Consider the following 20,759-nt stretch of genomic DNA (forward strand, 5'->3'; position numbering starts at 1 on the left):
AATAAAAAAAATATAATACTAATACAACACAACACAATACAATATCTTACTTCTTTCCACAAAGAACTTTTGCTTCTCAAGATTCGTTGTATGACTATTACATAAGAGTAGAACATCGTTATCAAAGAAAAAGCATATAAGAGAATGTTGGGCACTATACAATATTAGAATATTGTTATCAAATGAGATACTATTTAACTACTATAATTATACATTACTCCCTTTGTCCCATTTTATGTGACACCATTTCCTTTTTGGTCAGTTCCAAAAAGAATGTCACATTTTCCTTATATGGTAAATATTTAAAGGTGCAATTCCTCTTTTATCCTTATTGGTCCCACTTAATCTTAAAGATAGTATTCCAATACATTTATGAGAAAAGTCAATCTACTTTTTAATATGACTATTTTTGAAGGGGCAATTTGATAAACATTTCAAAGTCTTCATTTATTTCTTAAACACCGTACCCGATCAAATGTTGTCACATGGAATGGATGGAGAATAAAACAATAGATACCGACCGTCGAAACAGAATGTTAAATAGCTCCTAGAAGAAGGTAATAAATAGAAATAAATCTTCATATACATTTCCGCCTAAAATTAAGTCCACTCTCCCCTCTCTACTCTCTCTCATACAAAAAGCACAAAATTTCTACAAATTTTTCATTTTCTAATGGCGGAATCCAAATTAGAATTGAAATCCGCACCAAACCCTAACTCCTTAATTGTCTCGGCACCGCCTTCATCTCCACCGGAATCACCGCCGGTGACTACCGGTGGTGGATTTGTTCCAGCGGTATGGTTCCGGCAACGGCCGAAGATAAGAGTGACGACGGAGTTTGACAGCGATAGCTCTGTATTCTTCCACAGAGTTTCATGCAAAGTGCTGGATAGTTTGGCGAAGTTGAAGTTTTCATTTCAGAATAATGGTAAGGGTGAGCTATCGGATCCTCAATTGGCGTTAACTTCGAAGTATTTGTCACTTCATTATGATATTGAAGAGAAGAATGCTCTTGTCAATGCTTCGTTTGATGTGGCTCCTGGTTTGCAGTTTAAGGCTGTTCATGAAGTAAAGGTGTGAAATTTATATTGTTTTATGTAACACTTTTTTTGTGGGTACTGAGTATTGGTGTTTGTGTTTTGATTATGGAGTTTTGAATTCTATGCAGCTTGACCTTTATTTGGTTTCTAATTTTATTTGAAAATAGAATACAACAACAATAAATCCGGAATAATCCAACAAGTGGGGTTTGGGAGGGTAGTGTGTACACAGACCTTACCACTATTTCGTGGAGTAGTCTCTGAAAATAGAATATGGATTCTTATTATTTTTGAAATGTTTACATTCTTGGAAACTAAAAAGGTAATCTAAGCTGAACATTGTTAGAAAATGCTTGCCTGGACCTTGCGTGAATAGGGGATGTTTAGTGCATTGGGCTGCCCTTTTGCTTTATAAATCCTAATCAAAGAGTACATCGCTTGCCTCACCAAATCTTAAATATATTGATGTTTTTTAATTGGTTTCTGGTTTGAATTTCAATACTGCATGTGTTGTGAAGGTGTGAACTTTACTGCTTTCAGTGCTTTGTATAACACTTGTTCTGCTACTGTAGGGGTGTTTATATTTATGTGATTTTGTATTCAGTACAGTTTGACCTTTTATTTGTCTAATTTTATACTGTCTCTGTTCCAAATCAATGATGGTGATCCGATATCGGCAGATTTATGTGTGTATGTATCCACATGTGGGATTTCATTATTCCATATATATAACCTCCATTTATATAGATATCATCTATATTCAAAGTTTATACTACCTAGTTCTATGTTAATTTAGATATCCCTTCCCAATATTTTGAGTAAGATACAATGAAACGGCTTTATTTCAGGTTAATACTATATCCATTGTTCAATATTTTTGAAATTTAAGATACATAGTTGAAAATTATCTATGAAGTAATGCAAGTCATGATTTATTATGATTATATTTAGGAAATGTTTCAAAAAGTCGAAGTAAAAGAAAACATGACTCCTTAAACTGTATTAGTGTCATATAAATGGGTCCCCAAGGGTTAGCTCACTTGACAAAGGTTGAGAGACTTGTGTCTTAGGTCACAGGTTCAAGTTTATGCATTCAAGCCTTGTGTCAAGCGAACTAAGTCGAGTATATAGTTGAGAAGGGTAGAGGGGAGGTCCCATCATCCCCTAGTTTAGAATGCTACAGTTGGCCCTAAAGGTTGGTTCCAGACGGATTTCTCGATTATTAAAAAAAAGGGGGATAAATGGAGTACATTTGTTTTGGCTTATTGATTTGTGTATGAATGTGAGGCGGGAGGCTAGCCCAAATCCCCCACTTGCACTGTCTCATGCTTTTCCCATTTCCCATCTGGTGCAAGCTTTAAACAGTATAGAAACTCTGTATCTTGATTATCTTATTTTCTTGTGCAACTCCACATTGTAATTTAGGAAGGTGTGGATGACATGAACTAGGGTGGAAGGTGAGTAGGTAGGAGTGCATCTATACAAGTAGGAGTGTATTCTCTTGTTGCCCTTACTATCTGTTGTTTTGTGTAGTTTGATTTTAGAATTATTGTTGTAGTACTGTTCTGCTACTATTTGTTGTTTTTTGTTATTTTCTATCGTCTCTTGTACTTCCATTACATCTTTTTCTAAAATTGTTTTGTCTTGAGCTGAGAGTCTATCGGTATCAACCTCTCTACCTCACCTCTGAGGTAGGGGTAAGGTCTGCGTACACTCTACCCTCTCAGATCCCACTATGTTGTTGTTGTTATAACCTAAACTCCTAATCCAGTCAAACACCATCATACAAAATGGGGTGGAGGAAGTAGACAATACGGAGTTTGGATAACTTGGCACATATAAAGATATACATGCTTTCTTTCCTATCTTTTATGTGCCATCCTGTTGTGAATCTAAATTGTGCTGAAGTTATTGACAAGTTTATTGCTAATTGATGTTGCAGGATCATTATTAAACTCTAGTTTTCTAGAAATACATGTGACACTTTGACTCGTTTATGTGTTGCTTCAGTCTCCGTATTACTATCTAGTATGTGATATGATTGCTTCTGTTTTCATGCTTTATGTGCACTATACCACTTCTCACTCACACTTCTTTTGGTCATACTAGTCGCAACAAGGAGAATTGGCAATGGTAGCTGATCTGGCAGGTCCAGCTTACAAGTTTGAGTTGTCTTCTGCTGTTCCAGCAATTGGCAAGGTATGACCGTATCTCTATGTACAGTTTTCGATTCGGATTCAATGTTATCTTTGAGAAAAATAACTGTTGAAGATATTATCAACATTCTGTAGGTTTATAATATTGACTATGGTTCCTGATTTACCTTTGAGAAGACTACAGGGAATGTAAACTGAGCTTACAGTACTTATGGCTTCTTAAGCTCGTGTCTAAACATATTGATTGGCACTTCATTACTGATAGATATAGCATCGTATATTGTTGTGCAGTTGTGCTATACAATAAAATCTTACCTTTCTGTTGGGACAGTGATGAGAAAGCTTAGATTTTCAGAATGCTATTAGTATCTTATGTTTGACGAAGACTGGCACCTGAGTTTGGCTCTATCTGTGCTTTATCTAACATTTTTGTCTCATTCATTCTATAATCAATCCTGCTGCAGCCAAGAGCAACCATCAGATTTCCTTTAGGTGAAGTTTCACTAGAGGAGAAAGAGGAGGAGGAGGAGGAGGAACAAGCTAAGAGAATACTATCAGTGAATGGAATCCTCAAAGGCCAGATCATGAATGGAGTTTGTACTGCAAAATACAAGGATGAAGCTTTGGATCTGAGATACTGCTTTAAGGTAGTTTCTTTTTCACTACTTGTTCATTTTGTTTTGACCCAACTTTTATTGGATTGCAGATGTCCAGTCCTTTATGCTTTTCTTGAGTTCTTTCTTGGCTGTTAAGCTGTTGGTCACTGTTTTATATCATTTGGTATTTAGTTGTACACCAGATGAAATGCTCTATCTCTCTCTTAGATATACACAAGGTGGTCTATTACTCTTGAAAGGAGAGCACATGAAGCATATTTCTTAGGCTGAACATGTGAAGTGAAGCAAATTTAGTAAACCAACATGTGACAATACTAAATTTGCATTATGTTTTAGTGTTTTATGAAGGATTTGTTTCATGTTTCACTTTAATAGGTGAAAAGAGAATTATATCATATATCTAGAGTGGCAAATTCATCTTTTGGATTCTCATAGCTGTTTATCTGTTTTTCCCCTCTCTTTAAATCGACAACCTGTGGTAGAAATTGATGGTGTCTGAAATAACAATATTTGTTGCTGAAGCTTATGCTGTAAATCAGATTAAATGTTTTTTTTTTAGTTATGTATTTTTCTGAAACTTTTTCCTTTGCATTCTCTTTGAATAGGTCTGCACGTTCTTTTTTATTCGATTGATCACCTCAGTTCTTCTGTCTCTGTGTATCTAGAATGCACACCAAAATTGATTATCTTAAAGACTTGCAGCATCTGATTCCGTAATTTATATGGTTTGGAAGTTTCTCTCTACATTTGAATCTATATTTGGAGTTGACCATTCCTATGTTTCAGGATGAGCAAATGACATTTATTCCTAGCATTTCCTTGCCTTCAAATGCAATGTCATTTACCTTCAAGCGTCAATTCGGTCCTTCAGACAAGTTGAGGTGATGTCCCCACTCTCTATCTCCATTTAACCTCAATGTTTGTTTGGTAGATTATGATTTTCCTATGCATATGCATATCATATCTAACATTAGTACCTTTTGTTTACTTACAAAAGAAAATGTACTATATATCAGATGTCACTGTTTGATTAGAAACTGTTATAGTGAGATTATTCTGGAGTTCGGATAATGAACCTTTATTTTCCTGAATATACCATAAGGGTGGGAACTGCTATTACACCGCCTGATTCATGCAGCGTCGTATAGACATAATAATACATTTTTTCTTAATATGGAAATATAGCTCCAAGTTTAAAAGTTCCTCTCATGATTACAACTGCAGATTGTTGAATATATCAGCTCCTTTGTGAAATTCATGGATATACAACATTTACCATCGATTTCCATAAGTTTTGTATTCATGAACTTGATTCTTTTAACTGCTAACACATTTTTAGAAAAAAATTGAGATTTAATGGATGTTCTTCTATTGATATAATTTTTTTCTGGGGTCAGCTACTGGTATAATTTGGACACAAACTACTGGAGCACTGTCTATAAACACAATATTGGAAAAGACTTCAAGTTTAAAGCTGGTTATGATTCGGAAGTGCGACTTGGGTGGGCATCTCTTTGGGTAAGTTTTGTTGGCAACCCTTTCACAAATGGGGACAAACTGCTTTTTGAGCTTTAATTGCTATGCTGCTTTAATTTGCCTTGGTAGTTATCTTCAAGTTCATTGACAGCCTTTATCAAAAAAGTACGTTGATAGCTTTGACATGTTCCTTTCATTTCTTCAAATTAGTTCTTTTTCTAACAATTGAAGTTTTACTTGCCCTTTTTTGTAAGTTTTTGTTCTTAATGTCTAGAGGGAAACTAGCGCGAACACTATGACAATAATTAAAGGTAGAAACAATCAAAAAGGAAAGTCTCTTTCTCTCTATGTAAATAAACCCCACAGTCAAAAAAAATCTAACGTCTTAAGATGAGGTATACACCTTTGTATTTAATCAGTTCTGAAGAATGTTTATTGGAACAGCCCCTCCCTCCCCGCCCCCCCCCAAAGTATGTTTATTGCAGTGGTTTGTCAATGATATGCAGATCTCACATTCATATGTTAAAAGATTCTTTTACTTTATGATTGTCTCATGTGATTCTTTTTGGTTTCATCTTATTGTATGGAACCTGATAACCCCATTATTTCTTGTCATTTCCACGTACTCTGGCTGCTGCACATTTGTCACAATACTGAATACTTTAGCTTATGATCAAGATCCTGATATGGTTTCATCCATTTTACATATTGATCCTGATGACAGGAAATAAAGAAAAAGAGGCACTAACAATGTTGTGTGATAATCTTATAGTATACAGATGCTTATTTATCTAATGATTGGATGCATAACAAAATGGAAAGAATACGAAACTGTGCATTGCCCTAATTGCTCACTCTATAAGGAGTACATATGATTGAATGATGCATCATTTTCTTTGAAATCGTAGTCTATAGCATGGATTTTCATATCATGTTCTTCTGTTTGTTTAGGTTGGCGAGGAAAGCGGAAAAGCAAAGACAGCTCCCATGAAGATGAAAGTACAATTTATGCTTCAAGTGCCTCAAGATGACATTACATCTTCATCTTTGATGTTCCGCGCGAAGAAGAGGTGGGATATATGAACTATGATGACATAAGACCCCCACTCTCTTACCCTGCTGTATCGAGATAGTTGTTTACAGTGGAAAATGGATGTTTTCACTCCTAAAAAAAAAAAATATCTGTCGCAAATTCTGAACCTTCCTACCATATTCATTTATGTTGTTACTCTCATATATGCTAGTTAAAGCTTAACAACAATTTTAAAACCAATCATGTTTGCACTCAATAAACCCTGTTCTTTCAGTTGAGTGAGATTTTGGTAAATTTTCTTCTATGTGTTTCAAGCTTTTTTCTTTTGTCTTTAAAGTATTTTCCAAGTCTGTATAATGTGATGGAGTATCTAATATAACTATTTTTTATAGGATTATATTGAGGGATATAAGGGGTTGCAATGTATATGGAACTTAACCTATTTGAGATCATGGGGTAGGTTATGAAGGTGAAAAATGGGAGATTTATTTATAGAGTAATGGATATTCACACTAATTATTTCATAATATTCTAATCTTTTGTTATAGTTTCCCAAGTGCACAACACTGTCCTCTAAAAAGGAACAAGAAAATAACATTTAGTAACTCGACTTAGATGGATGAAATTTCTCTACCATATGCATATTTTGATCAGTGAATATTTGATATCATAGTTATACAAAATTAAGGTATTTAGCTTAGCCATTTCTTGTATGATACTAAAGGTCTGGATCACAATCTCTAGGGGTTGTTCGAAATGGGGATTTAATGTGTTCTTCTATTGATATAAACAAAAAATAGCATCATAATATATGGTAAAGATATAAAATTGACAAGACTAAAAGCCACCAAGAACTAATCATAATTATGTACATGTTTAGCAAAATGTACAAACTTCATACCATCTTATACAAATTCAAAACCAAGATACTATATTTGAAAGTAAAATAACAGCAAAAAAAGTAAAGGCAGAAAGCAACTTTTTCTGTTTTTTTTTTTTTTCTCTTTTCTTAAATAAGTAGATAACGCAGAAAGCACCCGAGCAGTAGGAACAGGCCCTCTTACATTGACATCTTTACTGAGCAACTATAAATAAAATCCATTGCTCACTCCCAAGTGAATGAAATAATAGAATTGGCAAGACCGGATTCCTCAAAGGTCATGTTGTTATCGAACTCCAAAAACTTTGATACACCTGGAATTGCTTGCGTGAATTTGAATGGCCTCGACTCAGCTTCCTCAAACTGAGTTGAACAGAAGGACCATAGCAGCTGAAAAGAGAGAAGACATCATAAGACGGCTGCATTCCAAGGGACTTCAAATAATCATATTGGTAAAGGTTAACACATATCGTGTCAAAAGAACAAGGAAATCACTACATTACTAAAGAGTATCGTGCCTTTATCAGATGCAGTTTAGTTTTCTTGTATTATATGGAGAAATACTAAATCTAACTAAGACGCTGTACCCTCGTGGGCTCAGGAGATTCAACTTCTGTAAATGTAAATATCATATGCTGAACTCTTTGAAAAGAATTTGTAAATCTATAAGCACAAAGCTGACATGTTAGCCTACAAGACTGGAATCTAGGAGATCAAATCAGAATAAACCACAAGCCAAACTTGAGAGGCATCAACTCTAGTAAACAGGGAAATTAAAATAAAGGTTAACCTTAATTGAGTCGGTTCGTAAGAAATTCCTTTGAAGCCTGCGTCCATCAGGAAAGCGAATTGCAACTCTGCAGAGAAGGTTCCTGTCACCCTTGGGTTCTTCAGGTAGAGGTGGATAAGAAGGCTTCTTTATCAAGTTCTCCTCTTTTACAACATCACTGGCAGCTTCATTAGTCTCTTTAGAGGCAACTGAACCAGAATCTTCTATACCTTCCATAGAGGCTGCCAATGCTCGTTGTAGTTCTTCATCCTCTTCTCCAACTTCATCTGCACAAAACAAAGTGTTATAAATGAGATTCAATCTGGATTGAGCACGGCCTATTTAAATTTTTCTATACATTTCTATTTTTTATTGGGTGGAGGTGGCGGTTATCAACTTGAGACATGTCCAATGTGGTTGCTGGTCAAGACAAGTAACTCCTTTGTCTATATGAAGGTAAGCTACATACAAGCACTTTACATTCATGCGCTTGGCTCACATGGACTGCAGATATAACTCTCTCTGCATAATAAGGTTTAAATCAAAGATGAATGACATAGAGACTTCGAAAACTGTCATGATCTCTTTACATGAGTTTCGAGGCCATATTATGAACTTGTAGACCCCACTGTGTGGAACTACACAGGGTATGTTGTTGTTGAGTGTCACCTCACTAAAAAGTTTCACTTTGCCTTTGCAATATATAGCTCTTCTCAAAAACTGAAACCTGTTACTTTGTACAGCATTAGAAAAACATTAAACTTACTCTGAGGCTGAGGCAGAGGCTGAGGCTGAGGTTGAGGATGACGAGGTGCCTGAGGAGTTTCTCTGGGTCGTTTATGAGATAGATTAACATGATATTCTGAGGGGCTAGCATCCATGAAGGATAGGAGATCCTGCATCAGAAAATAATAATATCGGTTCCCCTCAGTTGTATTAGATTGTTATAAACACACAAAGTTACTCAACTCCTACAACTTATGTAAGCAAGTAGAACAAGGTAAACAACAACAACGAACCTCTAGCAAAGTTTCTGGCTGAACCATTCCACGCCAAGAACGCATCTTCTGACCTGTTATAGGATCAATTACCAATACGACAGGCATAGAATCTAACTTGTAGTACGTGCAAACTTTGCTGCCCTCCTCAGTATCATCATACACCTGCATGCAAACAAGCAAACTGAACATTGGGTGAAACAGAGACATTTTTCAGACTTTTAACTACTCCGACTCCAACCAAAAAAAAAAGAAGGGAAAAACACAGAAGTAACTAAAACTACTACTTTCAGAACCATGCAGCCAATATGATGACAAGAATAATGTAGCCCTTTGGGACTTCCAGTAAAATGACAGTAATTTAGTATCCCCTTCAGAAAATCACCCCAAATAGAACAAAGGAGACTGCCAGCTTTATCCATTGTGTCTTTTCCATCAGCTCTTGCAAGTACAAACCCAAGATTGTGACACAGATTCTACAGGCCAGATGTTCAGCATGGATATATGAATTGAAACTTTGCTCTCTCAATGGAACAGTTTATGGGTCCCCATTTAGTCTGGTAGTTAAAAGTTGCTCACACTAATAACTGTTTCCAAGTTCTCTCAAGAACTTTTAACTCTTTTTTTTTTTGATAAAGTTAAAGTTGTATTCTTCAGCATTAAGGGTATGCTGGCTACCTCCAAAAAGTTACAATCTAAAACCATAATTACATAGATCCTAGGAAATCTACCAACTGTTCTACTTCTTCTAAGAACTTTTAACTCTTTACATCTTACCATGTAGGCTAGTCCATTACGAGTTCACTAGGAAGCTAGACTAACATCAAACTTATATACCCATTGGCGGTCTTATCTCTAGCTGCTAGCTATAGCGTCAAAGTTATCAGAAATGTATTTGGGATTGTGTCCACAATCTATTCCAAACATTTACCCAGGCACCTTCAGGAGTGTAAGGACTGCATGCCATGTGCTCCTTTGAGCGAGTGTGGAACCATATTTTTTCCTACTTCCTTCCCCTGTCCAAGCTCAAGGCTAAAGAAGCTCATGTATTTCAAACTAGAGGGGATAGTGATACAGCAAAACCTGGCATTTGAGTCAGGCACATTAACATTACATGTGGAAAAAGTATGCACATAGGGTGTGTTCAGTTGGTCAAAATTTTCCATGGAAAACATTTTCTTCGTACCGAACACACCCATAGTTTCTCGTTCTTTTGCTTTCTTTCAAGACCAAAAGATTCTATTGATGTCGTCTAACATGACAACATACAGAGCCAAATTTCTAACAGACTTCAGCACAAGAAGTTCTAACAGCTCTAGTGACCTTTGGAGATAAATCTAGCAAATCTATTAAGTTACACATAAAAGATGAGGCACACTGGTAAAACAGAATGCAATTCTGACTACCAAACTATTTTCTCCATTTCAATTTGTTCGTTTTACTTTCTTTTTTCATCCGTTTCAAAAAGAATGTCGCTTTCCATTTTTGGCAACCCACATATCACTTAAGACCACAAGATGGAAGGACATTTTGGTACATTCTACATATCTTTAGGTTTAGACACAAGATTAAGAAGTTTTCTTTACTTTCTTTAACTCCGTGCCAAGTTAAAACCAGACAAACAAATTGAAACAAAGGGAGTAGTTTAAAAGAAAGAAATAAAGAAAGGAAGAGCGCCAACCTGCCAGAAGATGAAGTTACTTTTGATAGTCTGGGCAACAGCCTCATTAGCCCAAGTGTCTCGGTTAAGCTTCAAAAGCAGGTTACACAAACCAAAAGTGAGTCACAGACATAACTAGGAAAAGATTATATTGGCTCAGCTACTATGTTCCCAATATCTTTGTTTAGAGGAGGAGATGTCAAGAGATATACCATATGTGAGCTGAATTCTCGCGTGGACTGCATATTCACCAAGAGCCATTTGTTTTGCGCTCTAGCAGCATCTTTTGCCTGTAATTACATATAATTCAGTGTAACAACATCCAACAAAGGAACTAGGTGAAGTAGTAATGTACTCCCTTAGCAAAAACATCATAATTTAGTACAACCCAAAAAGTTAAAACAAGAGACAGCAACCACTGACGCAAGATTTTGTTCTTTTCCATGTTACCAATTTCAAGAAGAAAAAAATTGTTCTTTTCCACAGTTTAGAACAACCAGTTTGATAGGCATAAGACAAATGGATTAAAAATCAATTCAATGCAGTAAAACAAATACAGCCCTCCAGAACATTAATAAAGATTGCTATTCAACATAGTTTTTCCTTTTTAGAAAGAACAAATGACCCCAGTTCATAGATCCTAACAGTATCCTACTTTCTCAAATTTTGGCGCTTCAAAATATCCCCTTTCGTACAGATAGTAGGCTGCTGTTCATGGGGAAGTCACTTGTTTTTGTAAGACTCCCTACTTCCCTAAGAGTATCCAACGACCAATCCTGAAAGACCACTCTTTCGTCTAAGGAGCAACGAGCGCAACCCTCGTGTTTAGTTGCCATCGTTGAGTTTGGAACCCTGAACAGACTGCCGGTGATAAGCCGGAGGAAGGTGAGGATGACCGTGATTAATGCGCCTTAAACCTCTCTCTTGAAAAAGAGCATTTTTTAGTGGAGCCTTAGCACGTGAACCCATAGGAACAGGGCCCTTCTTCTTTGCCGTCCTTCTTTGACGAAATGGATGTTGTAGGAGAGGTTGGGAAGGAGGGACTTCGCTAAAGGCGCGAAGAGCTAAGCCACTAATGTCGTGGCGAAGGTTAGACCTCATAAAGTCAGCGAAGCTAAGGTTTCGTATGTGTTATATCCTTTCGATCGAGCGAGAACTTATAAGGAAGGCCTTCATTGCCCTTTGAAAAAGTCAAAAAAAAGAGCGCTAGGGAAGAGAGAAAGTTGCAGAAGTGCTTCTAGATCTCATGGAATAAGGCAGAATTTCTAACAAAACTTTCCACCTCTTGCTTTGCACTGTACCCAACTGGAGAATCTCCTTCAGGTGCAAAGCGTAAGTCCTTTCGCCGTGCCCCTTTTTTTCAGTTATAGGGCGGAGAGAGGGAGGCAACTGAAACTTTTAGAGTCGAGTTTACGCTCTTTCCTCCTAAAGAAAAGCTGCCTTGGAATCGAATCTGAAACTTTGAAATAAGGGCCTGTGAGAATTTCTTCTTCCGCGGGTTCTCGCATCATTTTCTTGAAAAGATATTATATCATCCTACTTTCTCAAATTTTGGCGCTTCAAAATATCCCCTTTCGTTCAGATAGTAGGCTGATGTTTATGGAAAGTCACTTGTTTTAGTAAGACTTCCTATTTCAGTATATTTATTGTACATGGTGGTGCTTTTAGTTATTAATGCAAACACTCTTCTTCTTTTGTTTTGATAAGTATATAAATGCAAACGCTCTTCTTTTTTTGATACGTATTATATTAATGCATACACTTTTAAACCAACCAAAAAAAGAACAAAAGAGAGGGATGCGTAGACCATGTAATGTTATTTTTTAAAGTTCTGTACTTAATAATATAATATACACACAACAAATTTGTTCTTTTTAAATACATTTATTGATTAAAGTGATACACACGTGCAAAGCTTGTAAACTTTACAAGTTACTAGTAAAGGAATATGATAACTAGGATAAAATAAAAAGTAAAGAAGCAATGCTAGAAGCATAATAATAAGAAAATTTGACATCTAACATCTCTGAAAAGCCAAAACCAACAACATTGCAATTTACTTTGTTACCCCTCTACTTGAATAAGGGAGCACAAGTAACCATCATCATCACTAGTTGTAAAGGGAATAACTTCTATTACTAATTTTGACTTTTGAAATGCCACAGCATTATAAGATTCTTTGGGTAACATATAAATCTTCCACCTGTCTACTCAATAGTTGACAGAACCCACCCGGCATAAATCTCAAATGTATAAATCCAGAAAACTCCTCGCAAGAGCAACAATAGCAAGGAAAATCACCACAGAAACAAATGAACTATTTACTAAAGCAGGAATGACAAATCTTCCATTGATAAGGTCCACTTACCTTCTCAAAAGACCCATGGTACATCAAGGCAAAAGGAGGACGATACAAAGAAGCAAGATTGTCTTGAGCAGCATCTGCTGTAGAAGTAGAACGTTTCTCTGCCTCCCAGACTCCCGGATGCTTCATTTCCTCCTCAAAGTTGCGAAAGGGAACTACTAGACGAGGTTCACGTGATGAACCTCCCATTCCCGAAGAACTAAAGAACACAAAGAAAATCAATTAAACAAAAAAAAAGGGTACAAATGAAAGGGAGGAAACATCCTTCAGAAAGAATATTAGAAAATGAAACAGCAAAATAGTACAGAATAGCAATGCATACAACCACTAGTATTCTTTGTCAAGACAGTTAATTAGCAATCTAAATGCATGTACTGCACAGACTCACACTCCAGATATTGCAAGAGATGGAAAGAAAGAGCCATACCACTTATGAAAGAGGTATGATAGTCGAGTGGTTTGCACTGACAGAATAATGAGTACAGTTCATGGTATAACTTGATTGCATCATAACCATAATAATGAAAAGAGAGACATGAAGAGGAAGAAGAGACCAATAGAAGGTTTAATTTATGAGCAGCATCAATTATTCTGAGTGATAGATATCTATAATAATGAGGGAACACACTTTTTCCTAGACTAGTTTGGCGTATGTGCATGCACGTATATTTAGCATATTCATTTAAATGAGAAGTTTGACACAAATTTACATATATATATATATATACATATATATCAAAAAAATAAATTGCAATCACAAAATAAATATTTAAAAAAAGATATTATCATCAAGATTGCGAGTACAATTTTGTGTATTCTTTTTTTCTAAAAGCCGTTAGTAGCATATTTCACAAACTTTGGCTGATTTGTCATGCAAATTGTGTCATCAGTTAGTCCAAGCTATTGATATACCCTTAGAATACGATTGCATTCAAATTATGAGCATATTGTTGGGATCGAAATAAGAGGGCATCGTGGGGAAGTCAACAAAGAAACCTTGAAATTATAACAAAGAGAAATTATAAAAATCTCATCATATATTAAAGTGGTTTGGTCAACTGACCTACATATGACTAATATAAAAAAAAGTATAAAACTATTGGGAGAATGATCTCCTCCTAAACAAGACTTCATTTGAGGACTACGTTGAGTATGTTATGATGTTGTAGAGAGGAAGGATCCTTAATTCATAGATGTCCAAAACATTTTCCTCCAAGAAAGGGGTTACCTAAGTACGGGAAAAAATATTTTTCTTTTGCAAAGTAAAAATGAATTATGGTATCAAATTTTTATGGTAGTGTCATCTCTAGCTAATTTACATAAATAATGTAGTTACAGCCTAAAATTCTAGATTTTAATATATAATTAATATAAGGCAAATCTTAATTATAGACATCTTATAATTTAGATTTATTTGTATATATTAATAATAATTTGAGAAAAAATAGTAAATGACAATTTTTTCTATTGTAAAATCTTTTAATGAAGGGCAAAATATTTCAATCAACATTTTTAAGGACCTCCATACTTTTAAAGTAATATAGATAAATATCAATATGAGAGACCTTATGATGCCTCACATAAGAGACAAGAATTTTTACAACTAGTATTAGCAGTTTAAACATTAGATTTAAATTGGATTTAAGAAAAATCACAACTTGACCAAACACCGCTTCTCTCCTTTCCATAGGGATCCGAAAGGGTAAACCCCTTCCTAACCAAAGGTCAAGAAGGTAAGACACTTTTGTGTACATTGCCCACAACCTACCTGGATGTGTTTACAGGTTCCTAAAACCTCTCGGTCTTCATATTTTCTAGCATATGGAATTTAAAGTGATAGTATCTATGACATAAATGACCATGCTAACGTCCAGCAAAACAGGAGAATGAGAAAAAAACTAAAGGCTCTCACATATAGACAACGAGAGTAGTTTAGAAGCATGAGAAGTTGAACAGCATACCCATAAAGTACCGCATTGTCATAAAGAACTTCCCTTTTTACAGGTAAAGGTGGACGCACATCATCTCCATCACCTTGTACCAAATTGGTGTCTACTGAGTCATTTACAACTCCACTGGATCATAAGAAAGAAAAAAATTGCAAAAATACAAATAGTAAATAAAAAGGACAAAAGAATAACTAAAATAGAAAGATCAAAGGGTATCTATATTTAAAATACCTCAAGCTTGGATCACCAAGAAGTGCATCATTCCCCAATTGTGGAGAGTTAAAAAATGCTGCTGCCCCACTCTCATTTCCTATGTAGAAAAGCTGAATTGCTTCCTCAAGCTTCCAGCTTGTTGCCTGCACGCACACAATATTTACAATCTCCACCATTTAGAAACTAGGCTCTAAAAATTACCAAAATGAAGAAAAATTGTCAATTCCAATTGCACCATAACTCAATATTCTGCATAGGCCCCTGATGAAAACAAGATGCTACAAGAGCCAAAATAAAGGAAAGGTCAATGCCATCAGTACCTACTCGGCATTTAATTATCTGCTTATTTTCCACCCATTGACTCGTGTTATAACCAATACACAAGATAAATATATCCTCACACCCAACAACTAAAACGATCACAAAATAAGTTGCCGGCAAAGCTAAACAAAATTAACTTATGTGTGATGTAGAATCAGAAGGTCTAACAAAAGGGAAGAGCACAATTGACAACGGCTCAAAAAAGTATGAAATCCAATGTACAACTCTCACCCACCTCCTTTCCTAAATGCTGAACATGTGCCAAACAAAAAGAAACCCCTAAATTCATAAAACCTCCACAATTTTCACACCATCTCATTTTTATTTCTTTTTAAACTGATAACATTTCTCAGAATTTGTATGTGATGTTTGGGTTACGTTCCAACCACTTTCCATATGATGTATGAGATGGCTTTGAGACTTATGTACCTCCACTTTGTTTAAAACTCTCTTGATGTATAAAATGCTACTACTTAAACTCTTCATACCATCTCATATTTTAGGAACAAGATAAAGATAGAACGTAAAATTGGGCATACATCATAACATACTAGGCCCCAAAGATGCTAATTTTTCTTTCATAATGGTTATGTCCGGAAGGTCGCGTGCACCTCAACTACATATTCATCCTTGACTAGTGCCCCAGAGGTGCGAAATTTATCCAACCATTGTCATTATAAATGGTAGGATCATTGAATTATTGTTCCAAATTCCAAATCTGTATGCACTCAAACTGTTAACACAGTTCTTTCTATGAGCCTAAAGCCATAATCTAATTCAAAATAAAAACATTTCATAGACTTGCAGGTCAAGAACGAAATAAAAGAACATCTGATCCAACTTCTACCATTTAAAGCTATTTTCTTTTTGTGCCATAGAGCTATAATGGCATCACTCCGAAGCCATTAACAGCCAAAATTCTCCTTTACAGAGCTCGAATCTTCTTTTTACAAATAAATTCTTCTTTATAAAGCTCGGATCTTTAAACAACAAAAAAAACACAAAGAACAAAAACTAAAGCTCAAATTGATTAATTCTATATCTCAACATGAAAATGCTGAAAGCATACAACTTTAACTCTCCTAAAGCAATTAGGACCCAACATCTACAACCCGCACTTCGAATATAGTAAAATAAAGTTCAAATCGCACACTAGTCCACAGCCATAGCCGGAGAGTTCAATACCGGATCTGTTATCATCAGTAACCACATAAAGCAAAACACATGCATTCATATTAAGCAAGTCTAGAAACAGAAATTTTGAAACCTGGAGGAACTGCCGGGCAGTATCGGCGGTTTGACCAACGGCGATTTCGAGGAAAGAAGAAACTAACATCTGCTGGTCCGACGCCGACATTACGCCGTCCATGGCTTCTCTCTGTTCAATTTACCGGCGGCAACTACTTAGAAAGAGAAAACGGAAACCCTAATTCTGAAGAATTTTTACCCTTTTGTAGATTTCTTCTGCAACACACCGATCTGTTCGTTTCGTTCTCCGGCTCAGAAAAGGGAATTTCTATCGTAATATTAATTTATATTATATTATATAGTTTTCATATATATACATATTTTTAAATTTTTTTGGTTAATATTTTATATTTTATATATACATATACTTATACTTAGTTTTGCTCTAATTACAAAAAGCTTCATTGTAGTTTTTTTTTAAAAAAATAAATCCCAACACTATTGTAAAAAATATAGAGAAAATAATAAAAATGGCCTCTTATTTTTGGCTAGAGAAAGAGGTTACTCGGTTTATTTTCGTATTTGGTTATGAATATTTTTGTGTAATAAACTAATAACTTATAAAATTACATAAAAAAAAAATATGAATTTTACTAAATTAGTCTAATGTGATGAGCTCGGCAAAAGCGTTGACAAGAGAATAAGGGTGGATTTAGAGTGGTAGGAATGGGTTCTCGAAATTTAGTAACTTTCGCATAAACTTTGTATTTTATATTGAGAAATGTATTAAATATAAATTTTAAAAAATTGAAAATCTAGTAACAAGGTGATATCTTAGTTCATCTATAGAAATGGAGTTTGTTTAATACATACATATTAAATGAACTATTTGATATACTTAAAAAGAACTAGAATTACTTAATACATATTAAATGAAATTATTTAAAATTTACCCTCAAATATAAAGGGTCATGCTTATTATTTTCTCTAAATCTGTATATGGAAAATTACAAAAAATGTCTTCTAACTTATTCGAATAAATTATTTACATAACTTAATTTTATTGATAACTAGGCACGCTTCTATTTTTATTTGGAGCGTCACACTTACAATATATTGTATCTTACACGTTTCGCTATATGTTAAGAAATGATTGTTTTTTTTCTTCTCTTCCTTTTGTTTAGGTTACTTGTAAGAAAAAAGAAGATAAGGTTGTCTATTTGCATGAAAAATGAATATATTATATATTATTAGAAGTGGTAAAATTTGTCTATAAAACATAACTTGTTCAATTTGTCAAAGATTGAGCGGGTTATTAATAAATTTATTTATTTGTTCAACTTATTTGGGTCTATCAATTAAGTTGATATTACTAGAATGGGATGGCCGTGTGATGCACGGGCCCAACATGTTATTGAAATGAATAAAGTTAACCAAGAATTCTCTTTACAACATTGGTATAATACAACTTTTTCTTGACAATAAGTGCAAAAATAATGCTAAAACCGCTAACTTTCAACAACCATTTCAGAGCTTCATTTGCAACACCTGTTTCAGCTTGCTTCTTGTTTATATGTCTCAACTATGTGGGCTAGCACGAGTTCAAGAAAGGATGTGCATTTGGGTGCTTCGAGGATTAACAAAATCAAGTCCATTGGCTTAATTATTCCTTCTTGCATAGCTAAAAATATTGATATATATATATATATATAATATCAGTTGCTTACCATCAAAGGTTGCACTTGTCAGTACCGAGCAGTTCGACTCTTTGAACATATCACAATCAAATCAGACCATGAGTCTGAATAACATCACATTTCACCAATTTGTGTTGTCCAAATCATTGATATTTTTTTTTTATTGCATTAGCATATAATAGAACAACTTAGTATCCTTGTGCTTCTTAATCTTGGGGTCATAGAAAGAGCACGTATTAAAAATATATGTTTCTCTTCGTCTCATCTACATCTCATACTTCATCCATTCACAATTAGACTCATGAGTCAAAAGAAATAAGATAGTTATATGAAAACTAAAATGAAAGGCTTGTGAATTACAAAATAAATATTTGTTTCACTTCTAATGAAGGACGTGGAAGGAGTAAAAATATTCAGAGAATTGATGTGAAATTAAATTAGGTATAAGTATTTGCGCAAGATAGTCACAAGCATTTTAGAGATCATACTTAGAATTAAGCGAAAGCTTCAATTTTTCATCTACTATTTTTATTTGTCAAACTAACAAAGGCAATAAGCAAAACATAGAGAATCAAATCAATTAGTTGAAATTCTAAAAGATACAATTGATTTATTTTCTTTAGAAAGTGTACCGCTTAGTCTAAAATGTTTCAATTATCGTGCCACAAAACTCTAATAACAAACTATCATGCTACAAATAGAAGAAGACAACATACCAAGTATATAACTCTATAAGAAGCATATGACAACAGTTTAACACAATATTATTATATTACATAATGAGATTACTCCTTCTATTTCACATATGATATAAAAAAAAATTAGGAGTTAGTAGCTAATCTTGAGCAACAAACTCCAGGTTAAGAAAAAAGGTCCTAACAAATAGCCTTAATTATACAATGCTCCCATTACCCCCAACATAACAACATTTGTTCTACTCTCTCCCATTTTCCGAACTTCCCCTAGCATCAACATTTTTATGTATTCCTATTAAATTGTTAGTTTTTTATCTTCTATTTTTTCACTATTGGTCAGATGAAAAAGATTTTAACACATCAATTGTATCTATTCAACCAAAATGAATACATGAAACAAACGCTTTGAGAAAATTGTATCATATTGCTAAGAAAACAGTACTAATGTTTAAGCATTTAAGATCTTGAAACTGCAAAATATTGGAAGAAAAAATATGCATGTGTAAAGTCAATTAAGAGAGTCAATATGAATTCGAATGTTCCAATTTTTTGACATGAAGAGATGTGCTACACCTGTTTTATCGAAAGCAGTACACGTTACCCACTTTGAAGTTACTATTTTAACCCTATTGTTATAGATGAAGTCCTATTTGTAGTACGCTTCACCTTGTTTTTTGTACCACAATTTAATGTTATGTTGGTCCTCTCCAACGGTCAGTTGATTTGTAAGAAATCTTATAAAAAAAAAAAATCATCTTGTTCATCACGGAGATCAGTCCAACGTTATCCCGAATTTCTTCATTCATTTGGTATAGAGAAGTTTTATTCTAATTAACTATATATATATATATATATATATATATATAAATAAAAAATCAAGTACAAACTTATGATGGATGTCATAATTGATCATATTTAATTACTTGTTGCATGACAACAACTGTCACGATCCAGACCGTCGTGATTGACACCCACACTAACCCTCTGGTGGGAGAACTACTACTATAACCCAAACCAAGCAACTAAACCAACAACTAAAGCATTTAAGTTACGGAAGCAAGTTAAATAGCTAAAAACAAAAGTTCCCATAAACTTTCAAAAGATCTAACAACTACACAATGCGGAAATATACCTAGAACCTGAAAGTCAATGTACCAAAACATCTAAAGTTCAACAAGTCTAAATAAGAAAGGATACAACTCCAAACTAATGAACTAATCAAATAACTAGAAAGTCTAAGTCCGAAATGTGGACATGGACGAAGGGAAAACTCATGGAAGCCTGAAAGAACTGGCTCACCCTTGAATTTGATTAGGATCACTAATCTTCTAAGTGAGGTCTGTCGATAGCCGCCTGAAGATGCCCTGTACTCAACAAAGAAAGAGCAAGTGCAGTATCAGTACACAACCACAGTGTACTGGTAGGATCACGCGGCTATCCCACTAAGTGTAACACATATAAGTCAATACAACAACATAATCACATGCATATATCGAACATATATAATATTATCACCATTTAAGAACAACGTACAGTTTCACAATTCTCAAATAGCACAGTTATATCAAGTTATTGGTCCTCTCATGGAACCCAAACTCAAACAGTTAGACCCGATCCAATGATTATGCCGGAACGTGGCAACTATCCAAGCTAGTGTGTCGGAACGCAACACCCGATCCATTCAACAAGCCACAATCACAA

At 34.7% G+C, this 20,759-nt stretch overlaps 2 protein-coding genes across 2 annotated transcripts; one reads left to right on the forward strand and one right to left on the reverse strand.

The window, feature by feature from the left end:
- The first annotated feature begins 578 nt into the window (after nt 1-578).
- On the forward strand, nt 579-6,622 carry LOC102590905 (outer envelope pore protein 37, chloroplastic). Its single transcript, XM_006354953.2, has 6 exons — nt 579-1,075; nt 3,151-3,240; nt 3,662-3,844; nt 4,601-4,695; nt 5,212-5,332; nt 6,242-6,622. Exons 1-6 carry the CDS (start codon nt 674-676, stop codon nt 6,371-6,373), a joined length of 1,023 nt encoding a protein of 340 aa, XP_006355015.1. The 5' UTR covers nt 579-673; the 3' UTR covers nt 6,374-6,622.
- A 529-nt stretch (nt 6,623-7,151) lies between these two features.
- LOC102591255 (plant UBX domain-containing protein 7) lies at nt 7,152-17,006 on the reverse strand. Its single transcript, XM_006354954.2, has 10 exons — nt 16,746-17,006; nt 15,176-15,300; nt 14,957-15,070; nt 12,999-13,194; nt 10,843-10,920; nt 10,652-10,720; nt 8,992-9,135; nt 8,739-8,868; nt 7,994-8,259; nt 7,152-7,593 (listed from the first exon to the last, which is right to left on the reverse strand). Exons 1-10 carry the CDS (start codon nt 16,845-16,847, stop codon nt 7,429-7,431), a joined length of 1,389 nt encoding a protein of 462 aa, XP_006355016.1. The 5' UTR covers nt 16,848-17,006; the 3' UTR covers nt 7,152-7,428.
- Between the last annotated feature and the right edge of the window lie 3,753 nt (nt 17,007-20,759).

Source organism: Solanum tuberosum, unplaced genomic scaffold (genome assembly GCF_000226075.1).
Source record: "Solanum tuberosum cultivar DM 1-3 516 R44 unplaced genomic scaffold, SolTub_3.0 scf00189, whole genome shotgun sequence".
NCBI classification, from domain to species: Eukaryota; Viridiplantae; Streptophyta; class Magnoliopsida; order Solanales; family Solanaceae; genus Solanum; species Solanum tuberosum.

Bases quoted from the DNA above. Each gene is read 5' to 3' on its own strand.
- LOC102591255 (XM_006354954.2), bottom strand. From the start codon at position 16,847: ATGGACGGCGTAATGTCGGCGTCGGACCAGCAGATGTTAGTTTCTTCT. The intron at 10,921-12,998 runs GTAAGTGGACCT...ATGTAATTACAG, and splicing joins ACCATGGGTCTTTTGAGAAG to GCAAAAGATGCTGCTAGAGC. The intron at 7,594-7,993 runs GTTAACCTTTAT...CTCTCTTTTCAG, and splicing joins TACGAACCGACTCAATTAAG to CTGCTATGGTCCTTCTGTTC.
- LOC102590905 (XM_006354953.2), top strand. From the start codon at position 674: ATGGCGGAATCCAAATTAGAATTGAAATCCGCACCAAACCCTAACTCC. The intron at 3,845-4,600 runs GTAGTTTCTTTT...CCTATGTTTCAG, and splicing joins ATCTGAGATACTGCTTTAAG to GATGAGCAAATGACATTTAT. The intron at 4,696-5,211 runs GTGATGTCCCCA...TTCTGGGGTCAG, and splicing joins GGTCCTTCAGACAAGTTGAG to CTACTGGTATAATTTGGACA.